General features: G+C 39.1%; 4 protein-coding genes across 5 annotated transcripts; 1 reads left to right on the forward strand and 3 right to left on the reverse strand.

Annotated features, from left to right (window-relative positions):
* The first annotated feature begins 544 nt into the window (after positions 1–544).
* LOC103335366 (Protein kinase superfamily protein) lies at positions 545–6,095 on the forward strand. 2 transcript variants are annotated; one of them, XM_008238376.2, is made up of 9 exons: positions 545–773; positions 2,203–2,754; positions 3,300–3,584; positions 3,692–3,953; positions 4,031–4,083; positions 4,431–4,498; positions 4,635–4,724; positions 5,039–5,123; positions 5,214–6,095. In XM_008238376.2, the coding sequence occupies exons 1-9, from the start codon at positions 695–697 to the stop codon at positions 5,756–5,758; spliced, it is 2,019 nt and encodes a 672-aa protein (XP_008236598.2). In that variant the 5' UTR covers positions 545–694; the 3' UTR covers positions 5,759–6,095. The 2 variants fall into 2 exon arrangements, with proteins under 2 accessions (XP_008236598.2, XP_008236597.2); XM_008238375.2 differs by having other exon boundaries at positions 546–773; positions 3,294–3,584.
* A 1,198-nt stretch (positions 6,096–7,293) lies between these two features.
* LOC103335365 (putative disease resistance protein At1g50180) lies at positions 7,294–9,472 on the reverse strand. Its single transcript, XM_089054005.1, has 2 exons — positions 7,552–9,472; positions 7,294–7,463 (listed from the first exon to the last, which is right to left on the reverse strand). Exons 1-2 carry the CDS (start codon positions 9,132–9,134, stop codon positions 7,439–7,441), a joined length of 1,608 nt encoding a protein of 535 aa, XP_088910131.1. The 5' UTR covers positions 9,135–9,472; the 3' UTR covers positions 7,294–7,438.
* A 6,570-nt stretch (positions 9,473–16,042) lies between these two features.
* Positions 16,043–22,462, reverse strand: LOC103335370 (putative disease resistance protein RF45). Its single transcript, XM_089054006.1, has 2 exons — positions 21,917–22,462; positions 16,043–17,459 (listed from the first exon to the last, which is right to left on the reverse strand). The coding sequence occupies exons 1-2, from the start codon at positions 22,350–22,352 to the stop codon at positions 16,273–16,275; spliced, it is 1,623 nt and encodes a 540-aa protein (XP_088910132.1). The 5' UTR covers positions 22,353–22,462; the 3' UTR covers positions 16,043–16,272.
* Positions 22,463–22,782: 320 nt separating this feature from the next.
* Positions 22,783–27,186, reverse strand: LOC103335364 (Putative endonuclease or glycosyl hydrolase). The gene is made up of 2 exons (XM_008238373.2): positions 26,676–27,186; positions 22,783–24,760 (listed from the first exon to the last, which is right to left on the reverse strand). The coding sequence occupies exon 2, from the start codon at positions 24,735–24,737 to the stop codon at positions 23,142–23,144; it is 1,596 nt and encodes a 531-aa protein (XP_008236595.2). The 5' UTR covers positions 24,738–24,760; positions 26,676–27,186; the 3' UTR covers positions 22,783–23,141.
* Between the last annotated feature and the right edge of the window lie 739 nt (positions 27,187–27,925).

Genomic DNA, 27,925 nt, shown 5'->3' on the forward strand with positions numbered 1-27,925 from the left:
ATACAAAATGACATTATAAAAAATAAAAATAAAACTCGAAAAAGAAATTGATGAAAATTGATGTTTATGGAAGCAAGTTGCGACTCGAAGCCTAAAAAATAGCATGCTGGTCGACCGGCCTATAATCGCATGGCGGAGGAAACCAGAAGATTATCATCCGAATGTAAGAACAGTTTTGAGTCACCCTCTCAGACTCTTTTGTAACTAAAAAGGGAATAAAAACCCAATTTTGGACCTACCACTGAACTCCATTTCCATATGACTACATGCACATGCAACTGATACCACTCAAGAAAGCCTAAACTTTGAACAGCACAATGGAAATAGAAAAACAAAAACAAGAACGTAACGGAGTTTTTTGTGTTCCCAGAAAACCAATGAAATGTGACCCTCCCCAGTATAATACTGGGAAACAGGGCCCCACAGCTACCTATTAAATTTGATAAAGAATAAGAACTCTAAAATTTACCACACATTCTCGAAGGAGAGGGTGGTGGGCCCATTCCAGTCAACTCCCACAGTCAAAACCCTCTCTCATTCTCTCTCACTCTCACACGCACACACACATTCTCAGGGTCACAAGCCTTCGTTTTTATGGTTCCCAAATGTGTTAACATACTGGCTCGTTGTTTCTTACCCCACTTCTCTTTGCTCTCTCTCTTGGTGAGTGGAACTTTCCCTCTTGGTCTCGACCATGGCAGTGTACGGACCGGGATTTCTTCTGGGTTTTCTTGTATTTCTTGGAACGCAGCTTCTCCCTCCAATAATGGCAGGTGAGTAAATATTTCTGGGTCATTTTCTTGTTTCTCATAAAGCTCTGCTTTGGTTGTTGTTCTTTCGTTTTGCTTTGCTTTGTTCTGTTTTGAGAGTGACTGAAGAGGCTGCAATTGTATTTAGTTATTCGTATTGTTGTTGTTTTCGTTTTCCTTCTTATTGCATTTCATGTTTTGGGCGCTTTCACTTTCAGAAACCCCATTTTGGGTTTATAGGAGATGGGTCCTATAGAAAATTTCAAAGTCCTTGACATTTTTTTTTAAATTTTAAGGCACCCGTGAGTCTGTATTTTTTCTTTCCCTTTTAACGAAAAACTTAATGTGCTGTGATTTTTAATGGGGGCACTTACAATGTGTATAATTTTCTGGGAGATTTTGGGATTTTACGAACTCATTCATTTGGCGGAGGTGCTCTAGGTGGATAGATGTTATTGGCATGGTCGTGTTTTTCAATTTTGAGCTCAATTTGGCTACAAGCTCACTTTTGCATTTTTAATGGGCATTTCAGAAGTGTTCTTTCGCACATTATTGGTTTTGCTTAGGAGTTTATAGCCAAAGTAGTTACACTACAACTGGGTTTTTGTAGTTTCAGAAATCTCTCTGTGTTCTATTGTATTCCACCTTTTTTAGTATTATTGTTGCCTCGCTTAAGTATCTTATTCTTGTCTTTCATAGAAGCTATATAAGAAAAGGTTGCTGACCTTATAATGAGTCACATGTGCTAGCTTGGCATTGTATCCTATACCAATACGGTGTGCAAGATAGAGCATTGCATCAATGCATCACAGCAGATATGATTAAAACTTTTATAGCTCCCACGTAAATAAGGAGTTGCCTTGTTCTTTGGAAGATCTATCTCGTGTCTGGTACTGCATATACTTGTACACGTGAAAGATAACGTATTTGTAATCTGTCTTGGTTTGCAGTCATTATCACAATAGCACTTCAAACTTTTTAGGATAATCCAGGAAAATGCATCTTCATTCATGAATAAAGTGCACTGCTGAGTCATAATCTTTTCTGTAAGTGACAAATGTGCTTATTCTATATCTCAAATAGGACGCTATTTTTCTTTTCTTCCTTAAATTGTTCTTATTCTTTACTTATGTACAACACAAGTTTTGAGATCCAAGACTCAGATGTGCTGGACCCTGCATGAAGAAGTCTGAAAAGCTGCAAGATATGGGTTATCTATGTACTTATTTTCTATGCAGAATCTTATATCTCCTTTCCAAGGCTGTGATATGTTTGCCTTGATACAAACTTTTAAATCCAATTGTAAAGATTATTAGTATTTTTCTGTACTGTTTAAACAGTCTGATGTCCCATGTTGCAGCTGTTTTTCAATGAAATATGGTTTCCATAATTGATACCCCAAAAATGGGAAGAAAAAGCCATCTCATGTTGCCCATAATATCTACTTTTGCAGAGTGCCCCTTAAAGTTGAGTGGATCAAACATTACTCTGGCCGCTTCCTTGTGCTCTAATAACAATGACAGAGGAAAGTGTTGCCGCTATATAAATGCTTTCATTGCTGTTTCTATTGCTCAGTATGCAAATTCAACAAGCAACTTAGGGGTTCCTTCAAATTTATCTGACATATGCCTCCATTCTATATCACAAACCTTAGAACTGTATGGAGTTCCCCGAAATGCAACAGCTTTCTGTGGGTTTGGGACAAAAATTCCAGTAAATTATGAGTGTAAGGGCCGAACAACTGTCACACAGATGCTGCGGTCTCCAAAATTCATTGATGTCATGGAAAATTGCAAAGTACCACTTTCGGAGGAAAGTACTTGCAAGAAGTGTTTAAATGCTGGCATTGTTTATCTTCATCATCTATTAGGAACAGAAGATAATATAACATTGAGTACCTGCCGGGACGCAACTTTTGCTGCACTGGCTAGTCAAGTTGATGATGCTTCAGCTATTGGCATTGCAAGCTGTTTCTTTCAAGTCCAGGGGCTTAACATCCTACCAGGTATGGATAGTTCTGGCAGAGAATGAAATTTTATCTTGTAAGAGTATGTGACAAATATTGGTAAACTGGAATGATGAATGAATTTTTGGATCCAGTTTTGTTGAGAAGCCCCTTCAAATGAACTTGGTCCTTCAACTATTGCCTTTGTCATTTAATTATTTATTTTTGTCGTGGAAAGGTTGGTGTTGGGAACAACTTTAATGTATTTTGAAATGTTTCTATGGCAAGCTTTTGATGAGGATATCTATGCCAGTACATCATTTTTCTTGAAACATATTGCAGCAGTGATCCTTGTTTGTTTTTTCAATCACATAGTCCAGTAAAATGTACAATACATTTTTGTTATAAAGTTATCCTTGTAATGTTAAAAGCTGAAGATCTGGATTTAACTTATTATTCATGGTAATTATGTGTTGGCATGTTTTATAAATGGGGTTCTTGGTCTCTCTCTCTCTCTCTCTCTCTCTCTCTCTCTCTCTCTCTCTCTCTCCAAACAGTTAAGGATTCTTTTATTTTTTTGCTTACAATTGTGTTTCTAGTTTCAGAGCCATCCTCATCATCCACCCCAAAGGCTTCTCCGAGCCCTTTGGTTGCTTCTAGCCCAAGCCAACACTCGTTGGGTCTTCCCCTAAATGAAAAACATCATTCCTACCACTTGACAATGGTTCCAGGTATTGGGATTGCAGTAACAGCTGTCGCTGTAATGATGCTTTTAGTCTTGATAGTTCTCATTCGAAGGAAAAGTAGAGAGCTTCTGGATTCTGAGAATATAGATAAAAAATCATCAAAATCCTTTCCCTCAACTCCTCCTATGAGGAAATTTCAGGAAGGTACAATTCTAGTTTTTTTTCCCTGTTAATTTGCTTTCACAGTGACCGGTATTCCTTATTGAAATTTTTTTGTTGGGGTTCCTCTCTGGGATGGGAAATAAGTGCAGGTGCTCCATCTATGTTCCGAAAATTCAGCTACAAGGAAATAAAGAAGGCGACAGAAACCTTCAACACGATCATTGGACGAGGGGGATTTGGAACTGTGTACAAAGCTCACTTTAGTGATGGTTTAGTGGCAGCAGTGAAGCGGATGAACAAAGTTTCAGAGCAGGGGGAGCATGAGTTCTGCAGAGAGATAGTGCTCCTTGCCAGATTGCATCATCGTCATCTTGTTTCTCTAAGGGGTTTTTGCAGTGAGAAACATGAGAGGTAGATGATTTATGTAGATTTGTGTATGTTTGTGGAGCTTATGTACCTGCCCAAATGCTTTATGTGTTTCTTGGCAGGTTTCTCATGTATGAATACATGGCAAATGGTAGCTTGAAGGATCATCTTCACTGTATGCTACTCCATCTCCTGAATTCACTTGCTTTGAGAATGGTTTTGTAAAACCAATTTATGGAAAGGGATGATTTTATGGTGTTTTTCATCACATTTGAAGTCCATTGTTTTATCTTTTGGTGCCTCTCTGTTTCTGTCTGTCTGTCTCTGTCTCTGTCTGTCTGTCTGTCTGTCTCTTGGTGGAATCCCACTTAATATGTTGGTTGCCACCTTTCTGAATGATATATTCAGGCATCCAAAAGCTATGGAAGATGACATAAAATCATTCTCTTATTTTGTTTCCAAACCAACATTCTTTTTAAGGCCATTGATCTATTCTGAATATGTTTACTCACGTGTATGCAGCTTCAAATAGAACTCCTCTAACTTGGCGGACTAGAGTCCAAATTGCCATTGACGTGGCTAATGCTCTGGTAAACTCATGGTTTATGCTTATCTTGTTACCGGCTTCTTTTGTTCATGAGATTTCAGATTTGTTCACAATCAATTACACAAACACACACACTGAAGGAATAGATTTTCTTCCTAATTTGCTGTTCTGAACTGCAGGAGTATCTCCATTTCTATTGTGATCCTCCTCTGTGCCATAGAGATATTAAGTCCAGCAACATCTTATTGGATGAGAGTTTTCGTGCCAAGGTATATGGTTGGATACAGATACAGCTTTTAATACAATCTCTTTGGTGCAAATTTTTATTTTATATTTTATATTTTATAAACAACTAAATGAAGAAAGATAATAGTTTTTCTCTTGATAGATCCAGGTGTGTTCACATACTCATTTGTGACTAAATTTTCTCCTCTTTAAATAAAAGAGGTTCAAAAAGGAAAGGACACTTTTTACAATTACTTTTAGAGTTTTAAGATATTATGGCATGGAATGTATCCAGAAAATGCATGCTAATAACTCCTTTTAAATTTTTTGAAATAAATCTCTCTCCTTTTTGTTCCAGGTTGCAGATTTTGGCCTTGCGCATGCTTCAAAAGATGGTTCTATTTGCTTTGAAGCGGTAAACACGGATATCCGGGGCACTCCAGGTTAGAGTCAAGCTTGTTTAATAGCCTGAAATAAAAAAGATATATTTTTTCTTGCTGAAGAACTTAAGAATATTGAACGGATGACTTCAGGTTATATGGATCCTGAGTATGTGGTTACACAAGAGCTGACGGAGAAAAGTGATGTATACAGCTATGGTGTGCTACTGTTGGAGATAGTGACTGCGAGACGAGCCATACAAGACAACAGGAATTTGGTAGAATGGTCGCAAAAATACATGGCATCAGAGCTAAGGCTACCTGATCTAGTGGATCCCAGTATACGGGATTCAGTTGATCTGGATCAGCTTCAGACTATCATGTCTGTTGTGAGATGGTGCACCCAGAAAGAAGGCCGGGATAGGCCTTCAATTAAACAGGTGCTCAGGCTTTTGTATGAGAGTTCAGATCCAATGTATAGTGGATTTCTAGCAGCTGTGGACGATGAAGAGTACGAAGATACTGAAGGACGGGGAAGGAATAGTAAAGGGAAGATGCACAGGAGTGACATGATTTTTCACAGTGGGGATGGAAGATATCTTGCTTCTTCTTCAAGTACATCCAGGTCCTACTGTAGTAGAAGCTTCTTGCTAGAAAATGGTTCCCCACAATCCCCTCCAAATATTCCATCCGTTTGAGGCATTCATTTAGCCATTATCACCAATTAGAAAAGGCTGGTAGCACATGATCATTTTTGAAACCACTGAATCAGATTGCCGGCCTGTTGCGAGATTCGAGGTACGTTGAGTATTTCTTTAGCTCAACCTTTTGAGAAGCACATTAAACAACTTCAAGGTGTTTCCCAGCATAGGCCAAAGGCCAAAGAAAATTGTGAGGACGGTAATGTTGCATCCTTTTGTGTTAAAAGTTTTGGGGAAGAGAAACATAGATATATATATCTTTGCTTGTACTTTGGGTATGAAGTTTAACAATTTTATAACCAACATTTAGTATAAATTAGTGTTATACCTAGAAGTGTCTTTTGGATATGTAACTCCACATGAATTCGAGTTACTTGTGGTGGCCAAAACAGATAAAAAGCAATCTTACTCATCAGTAAATGCATGCCAATAACCCCATTGAATCAAATCAAACATATAATTGGGTTCATGCAATTTTTCCTCTTTTTTAGTAATTTGAATTATGAACATTTTAAGCGATTTGATGGAGAATTGTGTTGCGTAATATATTATAATGGACTGGCATGCATACGGCCTCAGAATAATCCTCAACTCAAGCAATCAAACAGCAAGCTTGAAAAACAAAAGAAAAACAACAGCAAAACAAAGCAAACCCGCCCTCAACTCAACTACATAGTATTTTCTTTCAGAAATTAACACTTGACGAACAACAAACTTTTATTAGGAAAATCCATACAAAAAACCTGCAAAATAACCCAAATAGCTAGTAGAACTGGAGGAAATAGACAGAACAGCGAAAAAGGAGAAATCTAAAGAAATAGATATAGACAGACCAGTCAACATAAATCCCCTTCCTTCAATAGTATGTAGTCAATAACTTAAATCGTTCTGGAATCTTTCGCAATCCTCGACAGCGGCTTATCTTTAGATTCTTGAGCTTCATCATTGCCCCTTCTTCCACTATCAATTCCTCTAAAAACCATAAACATTGTAAATGTAGAATGTGCAATTGAGGAAACCCTTCGGAGGAGGAGCAAACCAGTTTTGTCCAGTTCCATGAGTTCAATCCCAAGAGAAGCATCTTTAGGTTTGGCAAGCTCCCAAGCTTAACGATTGAATCTTCCTCGAGATCAGAATTAAAAAGACTTAGCTTGATGAGGCTCGGTGGGAATTGGTGTGGATCAGGTAGCTTTTTTATTTCCCCTTCCAAATGGAGCTTGCAGAGATGCTCCAAATGAGAAAGGCTTATGGCTCTTGGCAATGTTGAATTGGACAGATTGAAATCCAGCGACAAGGATTCAAGGCAGTGCAATCTCTCTATGTTGAAAACCACTGACTTTAAATGTTCTGGCTGCGATAATAGTGCTATTTGCAGTCGTCGCAAATTAGTTAAATTGTTTATGGTGTTCAATCTAAAATTCATTATTATGACTTGGCCGAGCAGCAAATGTCTCAAATTCTTCAACTTCCAAATAACATCGGGAAAATAACACCATCGGAAGTCTGCATCGGAAGTTTCTACTTTAAGTGTTTGTAGATTCTTCAGTTTTCCAATCGATCGAGGAAGCTTGACTTGAAGTTGCCGCATATGAGATCTCATTAATACGACTCCTAGATACCTCAGTTGAATTAGGTTTCCTACGGCACTTAGTGCTCGCGATGGAAAGGGAACACCATCTAGGACCTTGAGCAACTTGAAATCCTTGAAAACAAAGTCGAGTTTTGAATACCTTATGTTGAAAAATTGAATGGAGCGTAAGCAGGAGGCATATGGCTTTAGAAAAACATACAAATCATGATGGTCACCATGGATTGCAAGCCTTCGACATTTGGTCCGTTGTGATGTTGGCGATTCAATTTTCTGCCCACTATAAATTTCAAGAAAACTTTCCTCTTTGCCCTTGGAGATAGAGAAGTCTCTGAGAACATCATGCATGTGAACGGCTTTAAGACTTCCAAGTGAGGTTAGTGTTCCTACCTGGATCATGCACCTATCAACCAACTTGTTTAAGCATTCGGTAACACCTTCCGCGGCTTCTTCTCCTTGTTGTAGTAAGAATCCTTCTGCAACCCACAATTGTATCAACTTTGTTTTCGATATAAAGGAATCCTCAGGGAAAATACCCAAATACAGAAAACACGATTTTAAGGGGAAAGGCAAATCATTGTAGCTTAGAGCTAAAATTGCAGAAAGACGATCTTGATCAATCAGGCGTGAGTCGATGCTTTGAAGCACGCGTCTCCATTCCTCTACGGTCTTCCTTTTCGTGGACAATAATCCTCCCAGCACTACCACTGCTAGTGGCAGACCACCGCATTTCGCCATCATCTGTCTTCCGAGATTCTCCAAATCAGGAGGCATTTCATTCATTCCTGGGAATGCTTTTTTGCGAAGCAGTAAAAGGCTTTGTTCTTGTGTTAGAAATCGTGGCTCAATGGGTTCGTTCATTGGATCTGCATATAAAGCAACTTCCTTATTTCGGGTGGTGAGCATCACCTTACTTCCCATCTTTCCCCTTGGAAATGCAGATTGCATGCTATCCCAGACCTCTGTTTGCCAGATATCATCAAGAACCACTAGATACCTTCTCTCCTTCAACAATTCGTACAGCTTCAATACCAACGCCTCCTCTGCTAGTTTCGTCAAATCCTCCATATTGCAATTAGGAATTGTAGCTGCAATTATTCCTTGTAGAGTGTCTCTTCTACTGTAATCATTAGATACATAAACAAACGCTTTGCAATCAAATTGTTTTGTGATATCACAATGGTTGTACAATTTTTTTGCAAGAGTGGTTTTGCCCAGACCCCCCATGCCCACAATAGAAACCACACGGCGATGCGGGTCCATGCTAGACAGTTGTGTTAGCAATGCTTTGGTATCTTCTACAAGATCAACCAAATCATCTTCCTCGATATTGGGTGATGTATGTCTCCACCATCGAAGCCTTTCATTTGGGGAAGCACTCGTCCTTTCACGTCCCTCTCGAGCAGTGCCAGTGATCCCAAAATGTTCTTTTTGGCTTGAAATGTTTTGGACCGTAAATTTGATTTCTCTAATCTTCTTTCCTGCCTGGTGAAGATTGATTAACTTTGCAGCTATGTTCCATGAACTGTGAGATGCTGCTTCTGCAATGTAAGTTGCTATAACATCTTCGGCATCCAAAGCCACTTCTCTTATTTGAGACACCCAATTGCGAAATCTTTCATTTTTCTCCTGCTCTGCATCTGCATCCTTGAGGAAACTTTGCATCCACCGCAGTTCGTTTCGTAGTTGCTCAACTTTGCCACCCACACCTTCCAAGAGAAGTGCTTCTTCAGTGATACAGCTCGTGAGCTTTTCGACGACAGCCGAAACTGCAAACTCAGCCATCTTCCCTTCTTTCTGGCTTCTGTTTATATGAATGGTTGGTTGCTGTGTTTCACCTAGGTATCTGAGTTCCTTGGACTCCCTTAACACAACGTGAAATTTGCCTTCGGATAAATATAAAGTTCGTCATCTTTGTGAGAAGAGAACAATTGAATTTCAAGGAACTTGCAAAGCGTTATTGCTTGGTGGATGCCCAGCTAAAACTTTTTATACTTTTCAGTGGGGAACTTGCAAAGCGTTATTGCCTGGTGAACTTGCAAAGCGGATAAATAAAGATAAAGCTCCTCATTTGAGTGGGAACAATTGAATTTGAAGGCACTTGGAAAAATTAACTGTGAAGTGATTGGTGCGTCCTTCCATGCACCCACCTTCCTCATATTGAAGGAACTTGCAAAGCGTTATTGCTTGGTGGATGCCTGCCTAAAACTTTTTATACTTTTCAGCACCAATAATTTTTTTTTTTTGGGTGGAATTTCAGCACCAATAATGTTTAAACATCTTTTACACAAGGACAGGATGGAGCCTCTGATAAGAACCAAAAATGTTAATATAGTTTTTTTTATTAACAATTGGACAAAGTAAATGGAAACATGTAGCAAATCAAATGGGCAATCTGACAAAGGAAAGTGCTGTGAAACAAGTGTGGAAATTGTCATGGCTTTTATTGACATTATTTAATGCATTAAGAGCATTCATAATGGGCTCTTTAAACTACCTCCTTAGACAAATTTTAGGGAGGAATCGTAAAAATGCAACTTCAATCATGCTCCTTATTCATCTCCTAAAATAGGGAGTCCTCTAGGAGCTCCTACATCTGAGGAGAGAAAAGACTCATAGTGGCTCCCTATAATTTAATGCTACTTTATTTAATGAATATTTCAAACCTTTATTTAATGCTAACTATTTTTTATTTTATTTTTTAATAGAAATGGACCAATAAAAAAAGAGTTATAACATTTATGACTCTCTAAATTAGGAAGTATGGTTGGAATTGAAATTTTTTAGAGAGCTCCTAAAATAGCTTTCTTATATTCTTAGCCAAATTTTAGCTAAGAAATAGAGAGCATCATTGTGGATGCTCTAAGGTGGCATTGGCATATGAAAGGAAAGTTTGTTGTCTGGTGCTTTCGGCTGGCTTGAGGCAATGATAGTGCCTACGCACGTCCATGCTCACTCTAGCCCAGTATTGACTTTGGAGAGAGACAAATTAGGCTTAGTTGTGTAAACTCAATCCAAAAAATATTTAATAATAGCCCACCACCTTTTTTTTTGAAAGCAGCCCGCATCTACAGCCAAATACTTTAATACTTCAATTACTAAAGTTTCTTTTCTCTCTCTCTTCTTTGGTTTATTCAGCTTTTGATTTGGCTCAAATAAGGTTTATATGTCTCTCTGATTTTGTTTTTTCAAATTTATTGAAGTTGCCTTTTTTTTGTGTGGAAATTTTGAAATATGGACCCTCCCTAACTAAACCATGCTAAAATATGAAAACTATAAGAGAATATTTGTTTGTGGGAATTTTCTATGTATTCTTCTCCTTGTAGGAGGTCATATTTATAATACAACAAAACCTGAATGGGCAAGTAAATAATAAATTCCTAAATCTATTTACAGTAGGAAATCAGGAATTAAAGTAAATCAATTACAAATAAAATAGGAATCCTTGGTGTGTAAGGAAAGTAAGTCAATATCCACAAGTCACGCCAACACTCCCCCTCACGTTGGTGCATAGATGTCGCCAATGCCCAACCTGATCCAGTGAATTGTGGAATGCTTTCTGAAATCGCCTTTGTCAAAATATCCGCCAATTGATCCTCGGATTTCACAAAAGGAAACTGAAACACTTTAGCCTCAAGCTTCTGTTTGATGAAGTGTCGATCCACCTCAACATGTTTAGTACGATCATGCTGAACCGGATTCTGTGCAATGGCTATAGCAGCCTTGTTGTCACAAAAGAGATTCATTGTTGATGTAGGTTTATACCCAAGTTCAGTAAGCAACTTTCTTAACCAAAGAAGTTCACATATCCCTTTAGTCATGCCTCTGAACTCGGCTTCTGCACTGGATAAAGCTACTACATTCTATTTCTTGCTCCTCCATGTCACCAAATTACCTCCCACAAATGTGAAGTAACCCGATGTGGATTTTCTATCTGTTACATTACCTGCCCAATCTGCATCTGAATAACCATCAATATTTAGATGACCATGCTTTGAGAACATAAGTCCTTTTCCAGGCGCAGACTTCAAATATCTAAGTATCCGAAGAACTGCATTCATGTGGTCTTCACTTGGAGAGTGCATAAATTGACTGACAACGCTCACTGCATAAGCAATGTCTGGTCGAGTATGTGACAAATAGATCAATCTTCCCACTAACCTTTGGTATCTTTCTTTGTTAGTTGGAACTTGATTCGGATATTCTCCAAGATGATGATTCTGAACAATAGGAGTGTCCGCAGGTTTGCAATCTAGCATTCCTGTGTCTGTCAACAAGTCCAAGACATATTTCCTTTGAGAGAGAAATATGCCTCGCTGCGATCGAGCCACCTCAATTCCCAAGAAATACTTGAGTCCACCTAGATCCTTCATCTCAAACTCAGTAGCTGATAGTCTTGTAGCTGTGATATTTCCTGTTTATCATTCCCAGTAATAATCATATCATCAACATAAATTATTAATGCTGTTACCTTCCCTTTCCGATGTTTCAAGAACAAAGTATGATCTGAGTTGCACTGTTTGAAACCATTGTTCTTCATTGCCATGGTGAACCGTCCAAACCATGCACGTGGTGACTGTTTCAACCCATACAATGCTTTTGTAGCCTGCAAACTGTTCCATCTGAGTAGTATTATAACCGGAGGAATGTCCATGTACACCTCCTCCGTGAGTTCGCCATGTAGAAAAGCATTCTTTACATCAAACTGGTGTAGTGGCCAATCCAAATTAGCTGCAAGGGACAATAAGACTCTGACGGTGTTTAACTTTGCAACTGGAGCAAAGGTTTCTTCATAGTCTATACCATAGGTCTGTGTGTACCCTTTTGCCACAAGTCTTGCCTTGTATCGCTCGATAGATCCATCTGCATTGTGTTTTATAGTAAACACCCATCTACATCCGATAGTCTTTTTTTCGTGGTATAGTCTCCAATGTCCAAGTCTGATTTTTCTCAAGAGCTTTCATCTCCTCTTTTATAGCTTGGACCCACTTAGGATCTTTCAATGCTTCAGAGACCTTGGTTGGAATATGGATAGCAGACAACTGATGCACAAAAGCCTTGAGTGGTTCAGACAGCTTCTCAGTAGATACATGATTTGCAATTGGATACTTGGATGTCTTGCTAATATCAGGTGAATAGCGATTTGGTGGCTTCCCACGATTTTGCCTGAAAGGTAATTGATATCCAATAGTTTTATCCTCTAAATGCACAAGTCTAGTAGGAGTACTTACCTCAAGGATATTCTCAGGAGATTGGTCTGTTGGTACTGTTGAGTTAGAGGGGGGGTCTTCATCTTGTTGTTCTGTATTGTCTGTAGGTGTGAGACTCGGATCAGAAATATCTTCGTATGGATCAGGTGGGTCAGGTAATTGATCGCTATGAATGGGCGATTGGTCGCGGCAGAGAGTAATCTTGTGCTCCAGACTCGGGATTATCAATTATTTCTGTACATAGGAGAATTTCTTCGTTTTCCAAGTTGCTCCATTCTGCTCTTCATTTCAGATCTCCCCCAAGCGTAGAATTGGATGATGGGTCATGGAAGAACAGCTCAGATTCCGAAAGGTCACATCCAAAGTGACATAGGTACGTCGGGTAGGAGGGTGATAACAACGGTAGCCTTTCTGATGAGTGGCATAACCCACAAAAACACAACGAAGCGCACATGGATCAAGTTTGCTACGTTGATTTTTGTGGAGATGAACGAAAGCCACACATCCAAAGATTCGGGGTGTGAGTACCAAAAGCAGAGGCGAGGTCCGTATTGCGCAAGCACCTGTAAGGGAGTTTTAAAGTCAATACACCAGAAGGCATGCGGTTGATTAGGTGAACTGCAGTGACAATAGCATCATCCCAGTGATGGCGAGGAACATGAGCGCCAATCAGAAGTGCTCGGGCGGTTTCAAGAAGATGTCGATTCTTTCGTTCAGCAACACCATTTTGTTGCGGTGTCTGAGGACAAGTCGTCTCATGGATAATTCCATGTTGTTGGAAGTAAGTCTGAAAGTCATGATTGACAAATTCTCCACCATTGTCGGAGCGAAGAATCTGGATTTGAGCATTAAACTGAAGTTTTCATCTGTTTGTGGAATGATTGAAAACGGGAAAACACTTCGTTTTTATTCTTCAGCAAATAAAGCCATGTCATCCGTGTACAATCATCTATGAATGTGACAAACCATCTAACACCAGAGGGAGCAGTGATAGGTGAAGGTCCCCAGACATCAGAGTGAATTAATGTAAATGGAGTAGTACACTTGTTCGTACTCAACGGGTAGGGCACACGGTGACTCTTAGCCAAAATACAAGTATCACATGTGAAGTCGGAGTCCTTGAAACCTGAGAATAAATCTGGTATAAGATGCTTCATATAACTAAAAGACGGATGTCCCAATCGACGGTGCCACAACCAAATTTGCTTTTGTTTGCTATCAAAGGGATGCGTCACACTGTTAGCTATGCCAGGACTGAAGTCATCGACATAATATAGCCCTCTCTTAGTACCACGACCAAGAATCTCCTTAGTGTGAATATCCTGAAGCAAACAAAAACTCGGGTAAATGAGTACACAACAATTCAATTGTTCAGTAAGCTGACTAACGGACAACAATTTAGTAGATAAAGATGGAACAAGTAAAGTATTAGACAGTGTGAGAGAGGATGAGAGTGCAACAGTGCCACCTGTCACAGGATAAGTAACGCCATTGGCATTTGCAATACAGGTTCGTCGAGGTTGTGTAGTATTCAGAAAATCATCAGGATCAAACGTCATATGATCAGTTGCACCGGAATCAATTATCCAACTCCTGGAATCAATCTTATCGGAAGTATGGAATCCATAACCAGTACCATTACTGGTCGTATTGCATTGTCCTCGATCTTTAAGAGTAGCCCACCAATCGGGGTAGCCATGCAATTTAAAACAAGTCTCACGAGTGTGTCTCGGATCACCACAATATGCGCAATCTAGTCCATGTGTCGGTGTCGTTAGTCGAGAAGTCATAATCTATGCAGCGGAAGATGCATAGGATATAGGTAGAGTAGGAATTCGGATCGGGATCCGAGCCTGAGTCGGGGCTAGAGTCGAAGTCGAAATCGGGATCGAGGTCTGAATCATAGACAAATTCGGGGTTGTAGTCATCATCGGAGTTAGGGTCGAGATTGTCTTCGAGTCGGGTCGGGTCGTCGTCGTCATAGTCGAGGTCGGGGTTGGGGTCGTCAAAATAGGATCCTGATTCAGGATCAAATTCGGGGCCAAAGTCTGCATCTGTAGGAGCTGAGCCATTTGGGCACTCACTGTATGGTTGGTTGAGAAGGAGAAAAGGAGTCGGCGGTGCTACCTCCATGAGGGTTGAAAAATCATCAACCCCCATAGCGGCGGCGGGGTTTGAAACTAGAGTCAGCAATTCCAAGATCGCGGCTCTGATACCATGCTAAAATATGAAAACTATAAGAGAATATTTGTTTGTGGGAATTTTCTATGTATTCTTCTCCTTGTAGGAGGTCATATTTATAATACAACAAAACCTGAATGGGCAAGTAAATAATAAATTCCTAAATCTATTTACAGTAGGAAATCAGGAATTAAAGTAAATCAATTACAAATAAAATAGGAATCCTTGGTGTGTAAGGAAAGTAAGTCAATATCCACAAGTCACGCCAACAAACCATTCCGCTGAGCCGAAGTCCTTGAGCTTCAAATTGTTCTTCATCCAAGCCTCTGAATTTTGGTTTTTCTAGGTTTTCTTTGTTTGTTGTTGGTTTCTTTGTTCACATATCCCTCCGAAAATAGTAGTTATTTTAAATGAATTCTGAAAATAATTTTTAATTTGAAGGAAATATATTGAATCGGTAAAAAAAAATATACCACTTTCATTAATCTGAAGGACATATTGCTTTATATATATATATATATATATATAAAAATAGGGCTTATAATCGATCCCAACCAAAAAAAAAAAAAAAAAAAAGCCCACCCCTCTAAATATTCCTGGGTTACATTATTTGTCTTTGCTTTGGCTATTTAATAAGGTATGGCTTGGCAAAGAGATAGTGTGGGTCGTATGCACCATGGTGTTTTTGCTGCCGCACTTTTTGTATAAGTGTTCTTCCTTTGTAGCCTCTCTCTCTTTTGGTATCGATGTGTGAGTGACTTGGGTGTATTTGGGTTCTCCCATACCACCAAAAAAAAAAAAAAAAAAGGTTCTCATTGTTTATATAGATCTCCCATATAAAAAATAAAAAAATTTAGCACACCTCCAAAAAAATTCATGGTTCCACCATGACCACATTAGCTGATAATTCTATAAATGTAATGTTTTATTTTAGTTCAAATAGTCAAACAATGTTGATTTCTCTCTCTCTCTCTCTCTAAAAAATTTAAAAAATTTATATATGATATTGGACTTGGATTATAATAAGATCAATCAGTGTTCATCATCTTCCTTCTAACCAACCAAAATAAATAACCAAATAGGAAAATAATTAAAAAAAACAAAACATTTTTATAACCAAATAGGAAAATACAATTGGTACGAAGTTTGACAATTTTATAACCAACATTTAGTATAAATTAGTGTTATACCTAGAAGAAATGTCTTTTGGATATGAAATTCCACATGAATTCGAGTTACTTGTGATGGCCAAAACATATATGTATATTTTTAAAATCTTACTCATTCGTGTCCCAAAATGGCTGAAAACAATATAGTCATTCGATTTTCTGAAATTAAAACCGAAAAACTTCTAGCCAAACAAACAACCTGCAAAACAAAAAGCAGAACCTAAATTAATAGCTAGGACTGGAGGAAATTAGACAGACCAACCAACAAGCTCACTGCCCAAACTCTTCACTCCAATGCAAGCAAATAAACATCTAGGCTAGCAATATTATCCCCAAAATTCAACCAACATATATCCCCTTCCTTCAAGAGTATGTAGTCAATAACTTAAATCGTTCTGGAATCTTTCGCAATCTTGGACAGCGGTCTATCTTTAGGTTCTTGAGCTTCATCATTGCCCCTTCTTCCACTATCAATTCCTCCAAAGACAGTAAAGATTGTAAATGTAGAATGTGCAACTGAGGAAACCCTTCCGAGGAGGAGCAAACCAGTTTTGTCCACTTGTATGAATCGGATCCCAAGAGAAGCATCTTTAGGTTTGGCAACCTACCAAGCCTAACTATTGAATCTTCCTCGAGATAGGAAGACCTTGGAGTTAGCTTGACGAGGTTTGGTGGGAATTGTTGTGGATCAAGTAGCTTCTTTATTTCCCCATCCAAATTGAGCTTGTGGAGATGCTCCAAATGAGAAAGGTTTGTTGTTGTTGGAAATGATCCCGCGAATTCCAGCGACAAGGATTCAAGGCAATGCAATCCTTCTATGTTGGAAACCACTGAGTTTAAATGTTCTTTCGCTAATACTACCATCTTCAGTCGTCGCAAATTAGTCATGCTGGCCAGACCACCATCTTCCATCCCTCTTCCACTATGTACATTTTTTAGGGTCCTTAAATTGTTTAAGGTATCCAACCTAATCATTGCGCGAGCTCCATGGACGAGGAGCAAATGTCTCAAATTCTTCAACTTCCAAATAACATTGGGGATACAACACCAATATACGTTATGTACACAATACTTGTCATAATTTTCTACTTTAAGTGTCTGTAGATTCTTCAGTTTTCTAATTGATCGAGGTAGCTCGATTTTCTCCATATCCACTCTCATTAATACTCCTAGATACCTCAGTTGGATTAGGCTTCCTACAGCACTTAGTGCTCGAGATGGCATGGGAACACCATCTAGAACCTTGAGTAACTTGAAGTCCTTGAAAATAAAGCCACATTCTGAACACCCTATGTTGAAAAATAGAAGGGAACGTAAGTAGGGGGCATACAGATTTAGAAAAACCTGCAGATCATGTTCACCATGGATTGCAAGCCTTCGAGATTTGGCCTTTTGTGATGTTGGCGATTCAATTTTCCGCCCACTATAAAGTTCAAGAAAACTTTCCTCTTTGCCCTTGGAGATAGAGAAGTCTCTGAGAACATCACGCCTATGAACGACTTTAAGACTTCCAAGTGAGGTTAGTGTTCCTACCTGGATCATGCACCTATCTGCTAAAATATGAAAACTATAAGAGAATATTTGTTTGTGGGAATTTTCTATGTATTCTTCTCCTTGTAGGAGGTCATATTTATAATACAACAAAACCTGAATGGGTAAGTAAATAATAAATTCCTAAATCTATTTACAGTAGGAAATCAGGAATTAAAGTAAATCAATTACAAATAAAATAGGAATCCTTGGTGTGTAAGGAAAGTAAGTCAATATCCACAAGTCACGCCAACACTCCCCCTCACGTTGGTGCATAGATGTCGCCAATGCCCAACTGATCCAGTGAATTGTGGAATGCTTTACTGGAAATCGCCTTTGTCAAAATATCCGCCAATTGATCCTCGGATTTCACAAAAGGAAACTGAAACACTTTAGCCTCAAGCTTCTGTTTGATGAAGTGTCGATCCACCTCAACATGTTTAGTACGATCATGCTGAACCGGATTCTGTGCAATGGCTATAGCAGCCTTGTTGTCACAAAAGAGATTCATTGTTGATGTAGGTTTATACCCAAGTTCAGTAAGCAACTTTCTTAACCAAAGAAGTTCACAAATCCCTTTAGTCATGCCTCTGAACTCGGCTTCTGCACTGGATAAAGCTACTACATTCTGTTTCTTGCTCCTCCATGTCACCAAATTACCTCCCACAAATGTGAAGTAACCCGATGTGGATTTTCTATCTGTTACATTACCTGCCCAATCTGCATCTGAATAACCATCAATATTTAGATGACCATGCTTTGAGAACATAAGTCCTTTTCCAGGCGCAGACTTCAAATATCTAAGTATCCGAAGAACTGCATTCATGTGGTCTTCACTTGGAGAGTGCATAAATTGACTGACAACGCTCACTGCATAAGCAATGTCCTGGTCGAGTATGTGACAAATAGATCAATCTTCCCACTAACCTTTGGTATCTTTCTTTGTTAGTTGGAACTTGATTCGGATATTCTCCAAGATGATGATTCTGAACAATAGGAGTGTCCGCAGGTTTGCAATCTAGCATTCCTGTGTCTGTCAACAAGTCCAAGACATATTTCCTTTGAGAGAGAAATATGCCTCGCTGCGATCGAGCCACCTCAATTCCCAAGAAATACTTGAGTCCACCTAGATCCTTCATCTCAAACTCTGTAGCCAGATAGTCTTGTAGCTGTGATATTTCCTGTTTATCATTCCCAGTAATAATCATATCATCAACATAAATTATTAATGCTGTTACCTTCCCTTTCCGATGTTTCAAGAACAAAGTATGATTTGAGTTGCACTGTTTGAAACCATTGTTCTTCATTGCCATGGTGAACCGTCCAAACCATGCACGTGGTGACTGTTTCAACCCATACAATGTTTTTCGTAGCCTGCAAACTGTTCCAGTCTGAGTAGTATTATAACCAGGAGGAATGTCCATGTACACCTCCTCCGTGAGTTCGCCATGTAGAAAAGCATTCTTTACATCAAACTGGTGTAGTGGCCAATCCAAATTAGCTGCAAGGGACAATAAGACTCTGACGGTGTTTAACTTTGCAACTGGAGCAAAGGTTTCTTCATAGTCTATACCATAGGTCTGTGTGTACCATTTTGCCACAAGTCTTGCCTTGTATCGCTCGATAGATCCATCTGCATTGTGTTTTATAGTAAACACCCATCTACATCCGATAGTCTTTTTTCCTCGTGATATAGTCTCCAATGTCCAAGTCTGATTTTTCTCAAAAGCTTTCATCTCCTCTTTTATAGCTTGGACCCACTTAGGATCTTTCAATGCTTCAGGACCTTGGTTGGAATATGGATAGCAGACAACTGATGCACAAAAGCCTTGAGTGGTTCAAACAGCTTCTCAGTAGATACATGATTTGCAATTGGATACTTGGATGTTTTGCCAATATCAGGTGAATAGCGATTTGGTGGCTTCCCACGATTTTGCCTGAAAGGTAATTGATATCCAATAGTTTTATCCTCTAAATGCACAAGTTTAGTAGGAGTAGTTACCTCAAGGATATTCTCAGGAGATTGGTCTGTTGGTACTGTTGAGTTAGAGGGGGGTCTTCATCTTGTTGTTCTGTATTGTCTGTAGGTGTGAGACTCGGATCAGAAATATCTTCGTATGGATCAGGTGGGTCAGGTAATTGATCGCTATGAATGGGCGATTGGTTGCTTTTCGGCATAGAGTAATCTTGTGCTCCAGACTCGGGATGATCAATTATTTCTGTACATAGGAGAATTTCTTCGCTTTCCAAGTTGCTCCAATTCTGCTCTTCATTTCGTATCTCCCCCAAGCGTAGAATTGGATGATGGGTCATGGAAGAACAGCTCAGATTCCAGAAAGGTCACATCCAAAGTGACATAGGTACGTCGGGTAGGAGGGTGATAACAACGGTAGCCTTTCTGATGAGTGGCATAACCCACAAAAACACAACGAAGCGCACATGGATCAAGTTTGCTACGTTGATTTTTGTGGAGATGAACGAAAGCCACACATCCAAAAATTCGGGGTGTGAGTACCAAAACAGAGGGCAGAGGTCTGTGTTGCGCAAGCACCTGTAAGGGAGTTTTAAAATTCAATACACCAGAAGGCATGCGGTTGATTAGGTGAACTGCAGTGACAATAGCATCATCCCAGTGATGGCGAGGAACATGAGCGCCAATCAGAAGTGCTCGGGCGGTTTCAAGAAGATGTCGATTCTTTCGTTCAGCAACACCATTTTGTTGCGGTGTCTGAGGACAAGTCGTCTCATGGATAATTCCATGTTGTTGGAAGTAAGTCTGAAAGTCATGATTGACAAATTCTCCACCATTGTCGGAGCGAAGAATCTGGATTTGAGCATTAAACTGAGTTTTCATCTGTTTGTGGAATGATTGAAAACGGGAAAACACTTCGTTTTTATTCTTCAGCAAATAAAGCCATGTCATCCGTGTACAATCATCTATGAATGTGACAAACCATCGAACACCAGAGGGAGCAGTGATAGGTGAAGGTCCCCAGACATCAGAGTGAATTAACGTAAATGGAGTAGTACACTTGTTCGTACTCAACGGGTAGGGCACACGGTGACTCTTAGCCAAAATACAAGTATCACATGTGAAGTCGGAGTCCTTGAAACCTGAGAATAAATCTGGTATAAGATGCTTCATATAACTAAAAGACGGATGTCCCAATCGACGGTGCCACAACCAAATTTGCTTTTGTTTGCTATCAAAGGGATGCGTCACACTGTTAGCCATGCCAAGGACTGAAGTCATCGACATAATATAGCCCCCCTCTCTTAGTACCACGACCAAGAATCTCCTTAGTGTGAATATCCTGAAGCAAACAAAAACTCGGGTAAATGAGTACACAACAATTCAATTGTTCAGTAAGCTGACTAACGGACAACAATTTAGTAGATAAAGATGGAACAAGTAAAGTATTAGACAGTGTGAGAGAGGATGAGAGTGCAACAGCCCATCACAGGATAAGTAACGCCATTGGCATTTGCAATACAGGTTCGTCGAGGTTGTGTAGTATTCAGAAAATCATCAGGATCAAACGTCATATGATCAGTTGCACCGGAATCAATTATCCAACTCCGAATCAATCTTATCGAAGTATGGAATCCATAACCATTACCATTACGTCGTATTGCATTGTCCTCGATCTTTAAGAGTAGCCCACCAATCGGGGTAGCCATGCAATTTAAAACAAGTCTCACGAGTGTGTCTCGGATCACCACAATATGCGCAATCTAGTCCATGTGTCGGTGTCGTTAGTCGAGAAGTCATAATCTGTGCAGCGGAAGATGCATAGGATATAGGTAGAGTAGGAATTCGGATCGGGATCCGAGCCTGAGTCGGGGCTAGAGTCGAGTCGAAATCGGGATCGAGGTCCGAATCATAGACAAATTCGGGGTTGTGGTCATCATCGGAGTTGGGGTCGAGATCGCCTTCGAGTCGGGGTCGGGGTCGTCGTAGTCATAGTCGAGGTCGGGGTTGGGGTCGTCAAAATAGGATCCGATTCCGATCGGGTTCGGGGTCATCAAAATAGGATCCCGATTCAGATCAAATTCGGGCCAAAGTCTGCATCTGTAGGAGCCTGAGCCATTTGGGCACTCAACTCAGGTATGGTTGGTTGAGAAGGAGAGAAGGAGTCGGTGGTGCTACCTCCATGAGGGTTGAAAAAATCATCAACCCCCATAGCGGCGGCGGGTTTTGAAACTAGAGTCAGCAATTCCAAGATCGCCGCTCTGATACCATGCTAAAATATGAAAACTATAAGAGAATATTTGTTTGTGGGAATTTTCTATGTATTCTTCTCCTTGTAGGAGGTCATATTTATAATACAACAAAACCTGAATGGGTAAGTAAATAATAAATTCCTAAATCTATTTACAGTAGGAAATCAGGAATTAAAGTAAATCAATTACAAATAAAATAGGAATCCTTGGTGTGTAAGGAAAGTAAGTCAATATCCACAAGTCACGCCAACACTATCAACCAACTCGTTTAAGCAATTTTCGGCAACACCTTCCGCAGCTTCTTCTCCTTGTTGTGGTAAGAATCCTTTTGCAACCAACAAATGTATCAACTTTTTTTTCGATATAGAGGAATCCTCAGGGAAAAGACCCAAATAGAGAAAACATGATTTTAAGCGGAAAGGCAAATCATTGTAGCTTAGAGCTAAAACTGCAGAAACACGATCTTGAGCGTCAATCAGGTGCCAGTCGATGTTTTCAAGCACACGTCTCCATTCCTCTGCGGTCTTCCCTTTCATGGACAATAATCCTCCAAGCACCATTCGCATTGCTGACCAGTTCATGAGACACAATAAAGTTAATTGGTCGCTTTGCTTCACCAGTTCACCTATCTGGGTTCCTTCGATTCGCTTCTTTACAGCTTTTTTGTTTTGCTGCTTTCCTTTACCCATCACTTTGGTTTACGAATCCAATTCATCGCTTTCTCTTTTTAAAATTATGTCTATACTTGGTTTTCTCACACACACACATTGCCAATGTGTCTTAGGGTTCGAACCTAAGACCACTGATCTGCAAGTCAATACTCTTTTCCACTATTCCGTTGACGTCTATACCTGGGTTGGCCCCAGACTGTTACATTTCCTCTGATTTCTTCTTAATTAACCTAGCAATTTTTTATATTTATGTATACCATTGGACTTATGTAGTAAGTATGTCACATAAATTAATTAATAGGAAATGATCTTATTACTGAAAATCTCCCTCTATATATCTCCAACACAATCTGATGAAAGTAGGAGGGTTCACAACCAAAGCACTTCTAGCAAATAATTAGTTGATAGAACATTTGTTGATTTGTTGAAGATGCTATCTTGAACACTATTTATAGGTAAATCTAATTCCTGTTTTATTATAATCCAGCACAAAAGCGAAATACAAGTAAATTTACATGAAGATCTCCCATTAGCAGTCGATCAGTTACAGATGACCGGGCATGGAAATTTCAAATATTAATTTCAAATCCATGCAGGGCACATTTAACATTTTAAAAAAAAAAGGTCGTCCCCAAGCCTCATCTGTCTATTTTTTCCCTTTATGAAATTTGTAAAAAAAGAAAATATTCAAAAAGGAGTGGGAGAGATGCTGGGCTAGGGTAAGCATACCTAAACCCTATGGTCAGCAGATGAGAGTTCAAAGCATCAGAAAACTACTAGAACCAGCAGCCAAACCACCTCAGTTTTTTAGCCACCACTTGCAGCCAGGAACTTCCTCTTGCTAACTGGCTCTTCAAGCAACACCACCACATCTGTCACCTTCTCAAACAGTTCCTCTAGCTGATTAACGCTGAACTTCCGATAGTCCAGAGGTTTTTTGTACCTTTGCTGGTAGATCGCCTCAAAGCAGCCCAAGAAAATCCGACAAGAGTAACTGACAAGAATCTCTTGCAACTCATATTTGAAATTCTCAAGACTGCGGTCATCAATTTCACATTTACCTGCTGTTTCCACATTGGTCTTTCCTTGGCTTCTCTCATCATGTTCTTCTACAACAACTCTTTCCTCCTCTGAGAACTCATCTGATGAGCCATTGCCTGTAGTAATATCCATGCACTCTTCTTGAGTCCCCTTCCCTTTCTTATTATCCTTCTTTGACAAAACCAAAGGTGGTGCACTTGGGCCTGTTTTCCAGTTTCGGAGGTAGACAAATCTCTTGTTCCCTTTTCCCTCTACAGACATTGTGTCACCCAGCTTCTTGAACAGATTTACGAGCTTGAACGCACCATACTCTGCTACATAAAGAGGCCTTCCGAAAACTTTCTGATACTCAGAAGGAACTCTGATAAGAGGCAAGCAACCTCCCGAAAGTTCAAGCAATTTTACAAGCTGTCCCTTCAGACCATTTAGGTCCCCTGGCTGAACCCACCAAGTAGATTCATTTTGATCACCAGAAATTATAGGTCCAGCAGAAACTTCATTGAGACCAGACGGGAGACTGTGTGACCTTGAAGCAGTGGGACAGCAAGGCATCATTAAGGAACTACTGTTGAATTCAGATACTGATTGTGAGACTATTGAAAAATCTCTTGAGTTGTAATAGCTTTGTGATACTCCCCTATATAAGATAGCTTCTTCTTCATTTTGGATATCTACATTATCATTGATGTGGCAACCCATGAAATACCCAGAAATATCAGAGTGACCCCCACGAGGATGCATTAAAACCTTAGTAGCAGGCACAAAGCCTTCTCCGCGTGCCACACTAGGCCAGTCCCACACAAACTTACCAGCATTGCTGAGAGCAGATGAAACACCAACTCCAGAAGGGATTACTAGGATCACAATATATCCACGTTGCCCAAGTATATGAAGCGCTGGAGCAAAATCAACATCCCCGGAGATCAGCATGATGGAAGAAGGTGGAGGATTGTCAAGGGCAAACAGGAACATATCAACCAAGATAGCCTTGTCAGCAGCATCCTTTCTTCCATTTGGAACATCAATTAGTTTAACACCAGTTCTCTGGCATCCCTCGCGGAGTCGCCGGGGGAAGGCATTAAAGTCCCCATAAGCAGAAAACGTCATAACCGCTCCTTTAATTACAGGATGCACCTGCAAAGCCATTCTGATATTACCAGCTACATCTTCAGGACGGACATCACTAGGAACAGGGCAGTTCTCAATATCCCAAAGGATAGCCACAGGACCATCAGAGAAGCTTCGGCTGGGTTGGTTTGTTGGAGCTTGAAGCATGTTTGTATTTGAATCTGATATATGTGCTCCTCTTTGCTCTAAGGGTTCTGAAGGCACTATTGATGTTGATGTATTTGGGCAAGCCATCACAGTTCAAAACTCAAATGGTCCTGCTTAGGCAAGTAAAAGAAAACAGAATTAGAATGGTCCTTGATAGAATTATAAACAACAAAGATGAACCAAAAGCAAAAAACCGCATCCCAAAGTATACAAAATTCTAAAACTTGAGCATAACTGATGCAGGGCAGTGGCAATAAGCTGCTGTCCAGCGACCCAAACCATCCCAAAATACAGAGAATAGAAGGATAAAGCAATAGAATTGAAGTTGGAACGAAGATAATTGAGTTCTAGGGCAAAATCCCAATAGAAACTCTAATGACTAAAGTCTGGAATTATATTCATAAAAAATTAAAAAAAATGAATACAAGAATCTCTTAATAGCCTATTTATACTAGAGTAAAGCAGCCTAGTGTTCCTATTTTCGGTTTATTAAGAAAACCTAACTGACAAAGGAAATTAAAAGAAAAAACGGAAATGAAACCAACTCCTAGTATGAATAGGAAAGGAAAGAAAAACATAATTCAAAATAAGTAGAACCCTAGCCCAATTGACTAACAGGCCCAAGAACTCTTGAACAGCCTTGTGGATGCTCCTGCAACAATAACTCTTCTACTATTTTTGAAAAGTTAGGATTGAAGTTATACCCAATTGGTTTGCTTAGCTGGAACTTTATAATATTCAAAATCGCAAATGGCATAAAACTATACATATTGACTACTTGACAAATGTTGGTTATAATCTAAATGCCGCAGTAATTAGATATAGACAACCTGCCCTCCCAATGTCTCAAGCATATTTTCTAAGGCAATTAATCACAGAATGAAGGTCTGTTTCAAATTAAACCAAACTGGTTTGTTGAACTGGAATTCAAAAACCAAGTAGGCTTTAGGCTTGCACTTAAAAGGTTTAGACCATTAAAAGTAAACAGGCAACTTAAAGCGAATGCAGTGTACGTTGTTGCCTAGAAACTATTTAATGCACTGATAATTGCTCATATGTCATTATTCTTATAGTGCAGTCATTTTCTTGTTTAGTAAGTCTTTCTTCATAGTAGAATATAATAATTAATCAGTTATCCAACAGTGGACTTAACATTGAAATCTTAATTTGAGTGCGTAAGTTACAAAATAAACAGAAGACAGCTAATGAAAACTAGCCATCAACCACCTTATCCCCCTCCCTCTCACTCACCCATCACCTTCTCTCTCTTTCTAAACTCTGTCACAATCAGAATCTACGTTTAAAACTCACTCTGTCTTTAGCCCTCAATCAGATTATTTTCAATCTCTAAGTCTCTATTGGCAATCTCAATTCAAGCTTGATCCATAGTGCAACTCCAAGCTCAAAGGTAATGAAACCTTCAATTGTTAGGTTTGCTTAACCTTCCTTATTCTTTCTAGACTTTCCTTTGTGTTTTTATTTTATTTTAATAATGGTGAATATCATTGTTACATGTTACATAAGCTCTACATAAGGACTACTGGTATTTGATTGAAGGTTAAATTATTATTTTCAGTGCAACGTGCTTGTAATCATTAAGATCAGTAACTTTCAATACCAGATGTATGCACCATGCTTTGAAGCTGTCCTATTAATCATAGCTCGTGCAACAGTATAACAAATAAGCAAACTTTCAGATTGAATTCTAAATTGCAATCCATCAACTTCAACCAAGTTCCAGCCTACAGAAGGACTCTGTTTACTAACTGAGAATCTTGCAGAATTCACAAAAACGTACAAATTTTCTAATCATGTGTTTTGTGCCCAACTTATTATCCAAATCCAATAGTGGCAGAACCGTTCAATCAAACGCATCAACAAAACAGACCCATGAGACTGAAACAATAATAATCCCGAAATCAATCTATATTCCATAATCAGATAAAAATCATCATAGGAAATTTAACACCACAGATAGAATTCTAAATTAAAAACTAAACAACAAAATTCGAGACAAAATGGTACCTCATATTTTGGCTGCCGCTCCTCTTCAAAGTACGATTGCTTCCCCAAAAGCCAAAAAAACTTAGATCCTAAATACTAAAGCGACTGGATAATTATCAGAGAGAAATCTGAAATCAAACAAAAACCCACAAAAATTCGAACCACAAAAACAGAAATTGATTAGATATATCGGAAACTTGGGAAGAAGGAAGGCTTCTGGATAATGGGTATTTGAGGATTTATCTGAGAAACTGAGATTTTATAGTTTTTTTCTTTCTTTTTTCTAAGGAAAGCGGTGAGAGACTCAGAATTTATATAACACTTTGATTAAGAGTAGGGACTGACTAAAACTCACACCTACTTTTTGATTTTCAGCAACAACCAAAAAAACTGTAGATTTGGGCTTCTGAAGATGAAGCCCAGAGAAGGAGTGTGGATTGTGATTTTGGGGGGGTTTTTAACTTTTTACTGCCACTGAAAGTCGAGAGAATACCAGATTATACAGAGAGGCTTTTGAGTTGGAGGCTTCACAGCTTTTTCCTTTTTTGGGGTTATAAAGGTTTCTTGTTTCTGATTTTTGATAGATTTTCACGCGTATTTTAAAACCGACATATTGGACAATTCTTCTGCTCAGATTCCTTGCCTTTCCCGTATTTTACTTCTCTTTCTTTTGTAAGCAGTCTTAAGATGAGACAGATTTCATGGGTTTTCTTAGAGGTTTCCTTTTCCATTAGATAGTATGAAAATATTACACACATCAACTCTTATTTCTACTCTTATCACGCGCGGCGAATTTCTCGAAAGAGCATTGCTCGACTCCTTAAAATCATTATGTAAGATATGTGCAGGACATACTCTATACAAGAGAGGTAGGAAAATTAAGGGTGTTTTAATCTCCATTAATTGGTAAGTATTTAAGGGTTGTTTTAATACCCAAATAATTCATTCCATCAAATTAGGAAGACAATACATCATCATCAAGGGAAGAGAACGCACAATTTGGTCTTTTCTTGGACAGTGTAAACCTAATTAGATGATGAGAAATATTCTTTATCATATTGTACATATGAACCTTTGATTAGCTATATATTCTTGTTACGTGTTGTTTAAATTCACAGCTTGAAAACATAAGCATTTTTCTAGCAATGTAAATTTGGTAAGAGAACGTCGCCCGCTACAAAGTAAGAGGACTGATTATAGTCAAATGAGAAGTTTCAAAAAGATACTTAAAGGGGAGATGTGCCCTTTGCGTAATAATAATGCTCTAAGTA

This window comes from Prunus mume, linkage group LG6, assembly GCF_029339155.1.
Source record: "Prunus mume cultivar Tortuosa linkage group LG6, ASM2933915v1, whole genome shotgun sequence".
In the NCBI taxonomy this organism is placed as follows: Eukaryota; Viridiplantae; Streptophyta; class Magnoliopsida; order Rosales; family Rosaceae; genus Prunus; species Prunus mume.